The 11,990-nt window shown below is 33.1% G+C and overlaps 1 protein-coding gene across 1 annotated transcript; it reads right to left on the reverse strand.

Moving 5' to 3' along the window:
• Positions 1 to 356: 356 nt before the first annotated feature.
• On the reverse strand, positions 357 to 10,834 carry LOC123317802. Its single transcript, XM_044904412.1, has 2 exons — positions 8,622 to 10,834; positions 357 to 900 (listed from the first exon to the last, which is right to left on the reverse strand). Exons 1-2 carry the CDS (start codon positions 10,832 to 10,834, stop codon positions 357 to 359), a joined length of 2,757 nt encoding a protein of 918 aa, XP_044760347.1.
• Positions 10,835 to 11,990: the final 1,156 nt, after the last annotated feature.

An 11,990-nucleotide genomic window follows, 5' to 3' on the forward strand; every position in this document is an offset into this window, starting at 1 on the left:
TATGAGAAAGTTCTCTCAATGGCTGTCACAGCATAATTCATCATTATATTTCTCCCCCTCTCACCCTCTAGAATCTAGGATGATGATGGTATTCGATAATGACCCCAAGGTAGAGTACAATGTGAATTAGGTAGGATGTATCTTTTATCGTCTCTACTACACAATGCAATTTTCTCCTGCTCAATAGAAAAAACATCATGACATTTAGATATTATATTTCTTTGTCTTACTAATTTAGTGTTGGAATCAATCAAGCATTTCAAGTAGTCATCGAAAGAAAGGCTTTTAATCACATTCCGCTTTATGCCTTTCACTTTTTTTATTTCCTCTTTATCAACACGAAATGAGTACATTTTTTATCTTAATCCTACGAAATCGGTCATAATCTTACCATTATTCTCATCCTTCATCAAACCCAATACTTTTTTATTGACTTGAGGAATTCCATATGGATTTCCTTTAGGATAGTCAGATGTATCAAAGCGTGTGTAGCAATCTCGTTTTATGCACTCATAGGGATTTTGATTTGATACCTCATAAGTTAAACTATCAGTATCTACATAATTCAATATACTTTCTTTGAAATTAGGTTGGAAATAATCGTAATGAAATTCATACAAGCAAACCTTTGAAATGTCTAATACAGACATTCCTACATATATTGGTTTATCGATTGTGATTAAACGCTTTTGCAATTCAATAGCGACTAGATTTTCTCCGAAGATCATTCTATCCTTGTAGAAAGGGCTAGAAATCAAATTCATTGCACCATATCTGCCATACCATTTGTTGACCAATTTAACTTCTCTATGCTTCCGGACGTTTTCAATCGTTTTCCCATACACAGCATTAACCATTAATTTGAAAAGATTTTTTTCAAAATTGTTCTTTGCTGTCTGCCTCAAATGTGTATTAATATCTTTAATGATTTCTAATTTGATTTTTGTTGTTTTAAGCATACATTGAAAGGTATAACCCGGAAGGGTGTAAAAATGAATAGGATCTAATTCATGCTCTTTTAAACAGCTATTGCGGAATTGTTCAAACACATCGGCTAAAAGCATAATATCAGTTTCAAGATATAACATAATATAATCTTTCAATGATTGACAATTGAATGTGGACCATATTAGTTGAGCGTGTAGATATTGTTCATCACTTATCTCTTCATAATTCAATTTGTTGTAGAATTTCTCAATGGACGGTAGACATGTATCATTCAATTTATCAACACTACTAATATAGTCATAGGGAAACACACCTTTTTTAGTCAAAAGTTTGAATGCATCATCATTATAGTCGAAAAATTGTTTTTTCAATTCAATAAACTGATTCAATGAAAGATATGAGGCTAAATTCTCTAGCGAACTGTTGAGAAAACGTAAACTGTCAATGAACCTGAATTGTATTTGAGTATTTTCATCATATTTCGTAAAACTAATATATTTTTCTTTATTTAATGGTAGAAGAGAAACGCGGCCCTGTTTTGCAATCTCCTTTATAAGAAAATGTGCGTCATATCCACCTAGATTATGGAAAACTACTGGTATGATAAAAGACTTTTTGAAATTGAGATTACAACTATTGTGAGCCCACCCGCGGCACACTCCAGTAAAGTGATCATGGTCCATGACTATTTTATCATCCGCTTTGAATGTTTTCTCACATATATGGCATACAACTCGACTATGTGAACCAGTTGAGTTTATGGGTTTCACATGATTAATTATTTTGCATAACCTATCTGCAATCTCACACAATTTATTCGAGAACCATTCCATGCAATCAACCCCAGTATAGCTCTCATAATATGACGGTACAATGTCCTCATAAGAACTTTTCAAAAAAAAACCTGCGCTGATAGGTTTGTGTTCTTGATACTTTAAACAACTCAAATTTATATCATTGATTGGTTTCAAATATGACTCAAAGTCACAATACATTACAAAAGGACTTCTCTGTTTGTATCTGTAATTTGTAAAACTAACATGAGACTTTTCTGGAAACTGTATGTGACATGGCTCATGATTCGAGCACAATTCGATATGTTTCCCTAGTTTTTCTTCTGTAGTGAAATAATTAAGACATTGATCGCATATGAACTTATTTTTCTTAGACTTTTTTTGCTTCTTCAAAAATAGTCCATAACCTTTATTCATCTTTTTTAAGAACAATCCATGTCCAATAGCTTCCATAGCCCTATTATGCCGTTTTTCTTCCTCTAACTTCTTTTTTGCTCTGTTGGCATTGATAACAGCATTGGCAACTGAACCACTTCCTCCAAGCACTGATCCAATAGCACCCAAACCAGCTAAAATACCCATTAATGGTAGTACTCCACCACACTTACTTTCAAAGGGTATAGTTCGTGGAATTCGTATTTTACGTTTACCACCTGCCCTTTTAACAGCTGCTCTTGCTGCTCTCAGAGCTATGGATGCTGATTTCTTCAGATCATTCGTATTAGATTTTTGTAATATTTTATTCACAGGGTTCAATATAGCAGTCCGGAAGGATTTTCGATATCCCATACCTAATTTTCGTTTGGCTTTCATAGTACCAGTTACAAAAAGCGCTGCAGTTTTTTCACGCCACGAAGCGTCCTTTGAGCGAAATCGATTCCAAGCTCTATCTTCCAATTCTTTGTCTGCTTTATGTCTTTCTTCTAAATTGTTTGTCCTGCTATAGGTTATATCATGAACCTTACACGCCTGATCTAAAGGATTTATTCCAGGATCACCTCTTTCTAATCGTTTTTGCAGTTTAGTACCAGGTCCACAATATGAGTATCCTACAGAGAGAGAAAGAGAGAGAGAGAGAGAGAAAGAGAGAATATATTAATTATAATCGTACAACTTTCATCATTTTTTTTCTCACCAGGCAAATGGAGTTCAATAGGAAGCTTATTTATTTTGGAGTTTATAAGACCCCCACCATTGGCGAAGGTCAGCATTATACTGAATAAATAATGTGTAAGCTCTATTCATATATAACATTATATAATGAGACAGAAAGAGGATCTGGCTTTATTTGATTGTAAGATGGAAGTCGAACAGCAACCATCTGTTTTATCAGTTGATAATTTAGATATGTTAGAAAATGAAAGATTTCCAAAACATGGAGATCTCTTTCCTGACAGTTGTCGAATTTTATTTGCCGGACCAAGTGGTTGTGGAAAATCCAATGCACTTTTGAGTTTACTGTTATCTCCGAATGGATTACGATTCAAAAATATATATATTTATTCTAAGAGTCTTTATCAACCGAAATATCAATTGTTGGAACAAGTGCTGAAAGGCGTGCCTGAAATAGGTTATCATCCATACAAGGAGAATGATGATATAATTGATCCTAATGACGCTGAAGAAAATTCTATCATTATTTTTGATGATGTTGTTGGAGATAAGCAAGATAAGATTAAAGCCTATTACTCTATGGGTCGACATAAGGCCATTGATGTGGCATTTCTATGTCAAACTTATGTTATGGCAAGCAAACACTTATGTCGTGATAACTTGAATGTTATTGTATTATTCAAACAAGATGATACTAATCTGAAACATGCATTCAATGAGCATGTCTCTCCGGATATGTCATATGAAGAGTTTAAACAACTGTGTGCATTCTGTTGGAATTCAACCAAATATGGATTCATTGTTATTGTTAAAAACTTTGATATTGATGGAGGACGCTATCGTCAAGGATTTGATAGGTTCATAAAAAAAAAATTCAGTCAAATATAAAAATTATGTAAATACATGAAATGCCCTCAGTATAGATCAAACTAAGCCGTAATGAAGAGTGCTATTGAGCAGCAGAGAAAACGTAAAATACAACAACTTATAAGAGATGTGAGAAAGAAGTTTCTCACATTCAAGCTAGGAAAAAATGAAGACGATCGATCAATTTCTCAATTATTTGATCCGATCACCAAACGACTAGATAGAATAGAATATAAGCAAACAGATGGTTTATTGAAGACTGTGAAACTCCATACAGCTCCAGTACAGCTCAAGACAGCTCAACTGACAGATCCAACACAGCTTCAGACAGATAAGCTGTCAGCTCTGAAACAGCATCAGACAGCAGGGCTGTCAGATTCCTCATATTTTTCAAAGGAAGATTTCTTTCCGGAAAACACTGAAGAAGAAGAAAGTCAAGAGACTCAGTATGAAAATGTGTACCAATCAAGTGTTGATGAATATTTGAAACAGTATCCAGTTGAATCTAGACATTATATTTCATCTATATTGTCATCCCCTGAACAAGATAATGTAGTCGATATCACATATGGGCCTAAATACGATTCTAAAATTTCTAAATGGTTCCTTGGTAACAAGGCTATCAGTTTTGATGGGAAAACTAGTGAGATTATAATAGACAATAATGAACGATTTCCCGGTACACCAGGGCTGTACAGACTGATATTCGATAAACAACCGACCGATTATACGAAAGAGGATTCACAATGTTATAAAACAGTTTTAAATTTGACAAACGTTCATAGGAGACAGTTTGATGCTACAAAGCAACGACTTGGATCAGCAGCATTTAAATGGGTTGAAATTATAAAACCTTTAACTTCAACTCAAGGAGGTAGTTTGTTGACATACAATGAAAAACCAATCGAGTATGTGTATTGGAATGATGTGAATGAACTAGTTGATAGATTACAATTACTTCATGCGTCAAGAGATGCAGGTAATACATCGGTGGATAATGAAATCCAATCTATTATCGAAGAACTGCGCGAAGCTAACATTATATATTAATAATGCAGTTTGAAATGATCAACAGTTCAAGAATGCCTCTCAGTAAGTTTGGTGGAACCTCACGAGGGCTGCAAAATAAATATAAACGTAAACGTACTGAAAGTCAAAGCTTCCCTTTAACTTCAGATGGTGATTATGATTTCGGTAATCGTAAGCTATGCAATGTGAGAATACCTACCGAAAAAAGTGATGTTGTGACTAAAGAAATTCTAGACAATGAATTGCTCAAAGTTATCAATTTAATGGGCGATTTAGGAATCAGAGTCCAAAGTATCAAAAACGAGTTGGAGCTCAGCCATGAGAAAATTATCTCCGATGTTTTATCCAACCAGGAAAAATGTCTTCAGGATTTGAAACAAGAACTGAGGGAAGATTTCAGATCATTTGTTATAAAGTTTAGTGAGAAGGTCACAAAGAATTGATTGAGATTTTAACTTTACGAATAGACTACAACTACAACTGACTCGATAGTTATCCTACTCAATAAAAAAAAAAAGACCATTTCCAATGGAGCACTCAAAGGAGAAAGTTCAAGTGGTTAATGAGCTGCATAGACCAGCTAGAAAAAATTTCCCCCGAAGGCGTACTATCATCAAGGGTATAGATGATTTGTGGCAGAGTGATTTGATGCAAATGGACTCGTATGCTGATGAAAACAAAAATCATACATTTGTTCTCGTTGTGATTGATTGCTTTTCCAAATTTGTCTGGACTAAAGCATTGAAAACGAAATGTGCCGAAGAAGTTACTAAGGCGTTTTCGGAAATATTGAAACAGAGTAATAGAAGACCCAAGAACCTACAGACTGACCAAGGAAGAGAGTTTTTCAATTTTAAATTCAAAAACCTAATGAAAAAATATAAGATCAATCATTACAATACATATTCTGTGAAAAAAGCAGCAATTGTTGAACGAGTAATACGAACTCTTAAAGAAAAACTATTCAAGTATTTCAGTTTGAATGGAACATACTATTGGTTGCAAATCCTACCGAAAATTGTCGCTGATTACAATACAATTAAACATAGAACAATTGGAATGAGTCCTATTGAAGTAAATAAGTCAAATGAGAAACTCCTACTTAGAAGTCGGTACAATCACATCAAAATAGCTGGTAGAGGAAAATTTAAAGTTGGTGATACTGTGCGTATAAGTAAATTCAAACATGTTTTCTCTAAGGGTTATTTACCAAATTGGACAACAGAAATATTCAAAATCAGTAAGATACAAATTACTAATCCAGTAACTTACCTTCTTGATGACTTACAAGGTAATCCAATCCGAGGAGCTTTTTATGAGCCTGAACTGCAAAGCGCTTCAAACTCAGATATATATTTAGTTGAAAAAATTCTATGTGAGCGGGGAAACAAAGTACTTGTGAGATGGCTTGGATTCGATCAGTCACATGATTCATGGATAGATAAATCCAACCGTTTATAGAGATTTTTTAATTTAGTATCGCTTTGATCTTCAGTTCAGCAACATGTACTGTCAAGAGAGTGATTTTAATCCATCTCCATATTACGATTCTGAAATGATTGATATCGAAAAAAAATTTGTTTTGAATACAAATTTCAAAACAGGAGAATATAACATCGATTGTGGCTTAAGTAGTGCGAGAAACTATGAACCCTCAGTGAAGCTGTCAACGAATGAAGACTCTTTGATGTTTGGTGGAAAAATGTTCATTTCGTTTGATTACATGCAATGGATGATGCTTACTGAAATCCTCAACTTGAATGAAGCAAATGATATTCGATTTATTGATGATATTTCTGTTACAACCACAACTGTGAATGGATTCAAAATGATCATGATATCAAGGAAGGAAAATCATTTATATCTTATTAGCGACGATGTTGCTAAGATTCTAGAATTCAATAAAAGTTTTCTCAGAAATAGATTGGAAATGCTTATGAAACTTGATTTCAAATCTTATTATAAGAATTTTCTGATAACTATAACCAATATTAAAAAAGATAGTTCGAAATCCATAGAAGAACTAATAGGAATTTTTTGGCAGATCAATCCTTCTATTGAAAATTTGATATTATGTGAATGTATGATTTCAAATGAAAACAACATTCTTTGTGACATAGAGAAATATTTGTGAAGGATAATAAAAATACTTTTTATACATTTCTTAGTATTTATTTCATATACATATATATCCACATATTTACAATGTTGAATGGTTCATTTAACATATTTCATAAATAAAATATTTCAGAGTCCGAATCTGAAGATTCGGAATCGAAACAAAATGAGGATTTGTATAAATCTGGAGGTTCCCTTTCCAACTTTTCATATAAATATCTATAAATGGGGTACACAGAGGGATCGCTTAAGTATTTCAAAAAAGACAAATATTTAAGAGGAGGAGGATTATAAACTAAAACATTTTTATACATTTCAGAATCAATTGATTCAACACAATGAGAGTGACATTTACTATAGTAAGAATTAATCAATATGGATTTTTTTAACAGCAATGCTCTTCTGTCAACATGATTTGAAAAATAATCATTCAGTTTACTGAACGTGTCCAAATAATGACAATGCGACATATTTTTCGCTGGCATATCTGTGTATTCCATAACATGAACTTTGATAGTAATTTCATTAATCGTACATACATATGAATCAGATTTGATTAAATTCCACTCAAAATGAAAATCTGCGTGATTTTCATCATCATCATCATCATCATCATCATCATCGCCCTCATTTGTCTTTTTCCACAATATGGATTTGCCACGGAACCAATCCATCATTAGATCATGATGAGGACCCAGTATCCATACTTCGATTATGTCAAAGGTTGGAATCAATCCCTGTAAGTACAATATGAATTGTCCCACAAGCATCCAATCCTTTATTGGAAACTGTTCAAATTCTTCATATTGTTGTGGAAACTTTTTGATGAATTTCTCAGACAAATTCGGGTCGTATGAGAAAGTTCTCTCAATGGCTGTCACAGCATAATTCATCATTATATTTCTCCCCCTCTCACCCTCTAGAATCTAGGATGATGATGGTATTCGATAATGACCCCAAGGTAGAGTACAATGTGAATTAGGTAGGATGTATCTTTTATCGTCTCTACTACACAATGCAATTTTCTCCTGCTCAATAGAAAAAACATCATGACATTTAGATATTATATTTCTTTGTCTTACTAATTTAGTGTTGGAATCAATCAAGCATTTCAAGTAGTCATCGAAAGAAAGGCTTTTAATCACATTCCGCTTTATGCCTTTCACTTTTTTTATTTCCTCTTTATCAACACGAAATGAGTACATTTTTTATCTTAATCCTACGAAATCGGTCATAATCTTACCATTATTCTCATCCTTCATCAAACCCAATACTTTTTTATTGACTTGAGGAATTCCATATGGATTTCCTTTAGGATAGTCAGATGTATCAAAGCGTGTGTAGCAATCTCGTTTTATGCACTCATAGGGATTTTGATTTGATACCTCATAAGTTAAACTATCAGTATCTACATAATTCAATATACTTTCTTTGAAATTAGGTTGGAAATAATCGTAATGAAATTCATACAAGCAAACCTTTGAAATGTCTAATACAGACATTCCTACATATATTGGTTTATCGATTGTGATTAAACGCTTTTGCAATTCAATAGCGACTAGATTTTCTCCGAAGATCATTCTATCCTTGTAGAAAGGGCTAGAAATCAAATTCATTGCACCATATCTGCCATACCATTTGTTGACCAATTTAACTTCTCTATGCTTCCGGACGTTTTCAATCGTTTTCCCATACACAGCATTAACCATTAATTTGAAAAGATTTTTTTCAAAATTGTTCTTTGCTGTCTGCCTCAAATGTGTATTTTTGTCAATATACATTTTGAGCCAGGCAGATTGTTTGAATTGAAGAACTCTATGGACTTTTTTCAAAACAAGTCCATGACTCAAGGCTTGTTTCAACGTCCTATAATGCACGATATAATTTTTTTTATGATAAAGGGTAGTTAATAATTTAGGCAACTTTGATCCAGGTGGGATACGTGATTCCGCACAGAATGGCAAGTCTTTGTGCTTGTCGTGTATTTCGGCGGGATATTCCAAATCAACCTCTAAAATATATCCCTCGGGAGCATCATCAGGTATTTGTGTAATATCTATATTTGTGTCTGTCCACTTGAATCCCCCATATGGCAAAAACTGACTCATAGCCCAACCATATAAGTTATTCACATCTAAGTAGAGTAAATACTTTTCAGGTTCATTAACATCGAATTTTGGCCCCATATATTTGTTATTAGCCGTAGAGTATCTGTTTGAACACTGACTTATTCCACCTCTTATACCGTTTTCTATGAATAGTAATATGTCAATATCTTTAATGATTTCTAATTTGATTTTTGTTGTTTTAAGCATACATTGAAAGGTATAACCCGGAAGGGTGTAAAAATGAATAGGATCTAATTCATACTCTTTTATACAGCTATTGCGGAATTGTTCAAACACATCGGCTAAAAGCATAATATCAGTTTTAAGATATAACATCATATAATCTTTCAATGATTGACAATTGAATGTGGACCATATTAGTTGAGCGTGTAGATATTGTTCATCACTTATCTCTTCATAATTCAATTTGTTGTAGAATTTCTCAATGGACGGTAGACATGTATCATTCAATTTATCAACACTACTAATATAGTCATAGGGAAACACACCTTTTTTAGTCAAAAGTTTGAATGCATCATCATTATAGTCGAAAAATTGTTTTTTCAATTCAATAAACTGATTCAATGAAAGATATGAGGCTAAATTCTCTAGCGAACTGTTGAGAAAACGTAAACTGTCAATGAACCTGAATTGTATTTGAGTATTTTCATCATATTTCTTAAAACTAATATATTTTTCTTTATTTAATGGTAGAAGAGAAACGCGGCCCTGTTTTGCAATCTCCTTTATAAGAAAATGTGCGTCATATCCACCTAGATTATGGAAAACTACTGGTATGATAAAAGACTTTTTGAAATTGAGATTACAACTATTGTGAGCCCACCCGCGGCACACTCCAGTAAAGTGATCATGGTCCATGACTATTTTATCATCCGCTTTGAATGTTTTCTCACATATATGGCATACAACTCGACTATGTGAACCAGTTGAGTTTATGGGTTTCACATGATTAATTATTTTGCATAACCTATCTGCAATCTCACACAATTTATTCGAGAACCATTCCATGCAATCAACCCCAGTATAGCTCTCATAATATGACGGTACAATGTCCTCATAAGAACTTTTCAAAAAAAAACCTGCGCTGATAGGTTTGAGTTCTTGATACTTTAAACAACTCAAATTTATATCATTGATTGGTTTCAAATATGACTCAAAGTCACAATACATTACAAAAGGACTTCTCTGTTTGTATCTGTAATTTGTAAAACTAACATGAGACTTTTCTGGAAACTGTATGTGACATGGCTCATGATTCGAGCACAATTCGATATGTTTCCCTAGTTTTTCTTCTGTAGTGAAATAATTAAGACATTGATCGCATATGAACTTATTTTTCTTAGACTTACTAAGTTGTTTCGACACTAACCTCGACAAGTTCTTAATATACACATAATGATATTCTATTTTGGCATCAATAGGAGCATTTTTTCCATCATCAATATGGTTATATATATTCTGAATTAGAAGTAAATTGGCATGTCTTTGTGGAATTTTGGATTTGCAGATACGAGATGGAACTACAATGAAATCATCATTTTTAACCATTTGCAGTGAGAAAACATTCACTGAAACATTATTCAACATTTCAAACCTCTCTATATCTTTAAGTTTTATAGGAAAATCTATACCATCACAATTAAAAATAGTGCTTGGGTGGGGATATGATGACACTCTATCAGAGTGGGAAGATGCTGGATGTAAGCATGCAGTAATACTCCACAAAAAACAACATTGATCATTGTTTTTGATATTAATGCATGCTTTTTTGGCCGCAATTTTTTCAGGAAGATTGATGAATGAACTACCTCCATTACCCATTTCCACCTTATTCATATTGACTTCTAATGAAACAATTGATTGAAGAGCAAAACCACTCTCTTTCTCTTGAAATTCTTCAAGTTTTTGTTTGATTATGTTTAAAGCATTTCTTTCAAACCAATCGTTTAAATCTGTTCCCCCATCAATTGTTGCATTTTGTGTAGGGAAATATTTGAAATCGAGTAGCTCATCATCACCACTTTTTTTAATGAATTGTCCGCAAAATACTAAATTCACTTTAACAATTCCAATACTGCTTATTGCATTTCTAATTCTATGTTTGAAAAGATGAAATGCATCATCGAAAAATTCTTCAACGACCGTATGCTTTAAATTGATTATAACCCCAGTTCTTATTCTTGATTCAAATGCTGATTGAACATCCTCCCATTTCACCCGATTACTTCTTACACTTCGTATTCCCTCACCTCTATGCGCATCAAAGGATTTTAGTTGAATTTTGTATCTTTTCAAATGGCAAATGGCAGATTGAATGCTGAATTTTTGTCCGTGATGAGTATTTTTCATTAAATTTTTTAATAAACGAATATGTTTGTTAATCAAATTGATCCATTTTTTTCTAATCATGATGTCATTTTCGTGAAACAGAAGATTCATTGCATTATGGAATAAATCAATATTACATACCTCCATCTTCACAATTGGACAATCTCAAAGAGTTGAACTGGTTTATATTTCGGTATTTCCTTCACCCCAAGGAATTTGATTCCAAACCCAGCTCCACTGAATTCCTTTATGACTTGCTTCAGATGGTCGTTTGCTCGTTTCGGTAGAAATATACACTTTTCTTCCAACTCCAAGAGAATAGATTCCCCGAATCTAGTCTTCAGTAATTTTGCATCAATTATTCGATGGACTTCACCCACTATCAAATCCTTAAGTGATGCAATTGGTTTCTGGTGCTGTGAAAGTGAACCACACTGGTTAATTTTTGTCAGATCCATTGTTATAATTTTTATTGTTTTTTTTTATTTTATGCTGAAATAAATTTCAAATATTTAAGAATATTTCCATCGCTACAAAGTTTGAATACTTACATTGGAAAATGAGATTCGTCACAAAAATTCACTGAAGAAAAACAATTCCTTATTACTCTATGGACTGCAACAAACTCTGTGATATTTCTTTTTTCATCAAAGTCAGAGCAACT

This window comes from Coccinella septempunctata, chromosome 7, assembly GCF_907165205.1.
Source record: "Coccinella septempunctata chromosome 7, icCocSept1.1, whole genome shotgun sequence".
In the NCBI taxonomy this organism is placed as follows: domain Eukaryota; kingdom Metazoa; phylum Arthropoda; class Insecta; order Coleoptera; family Coccinellidae; genus Coccinella; species Coccinella septempunctata.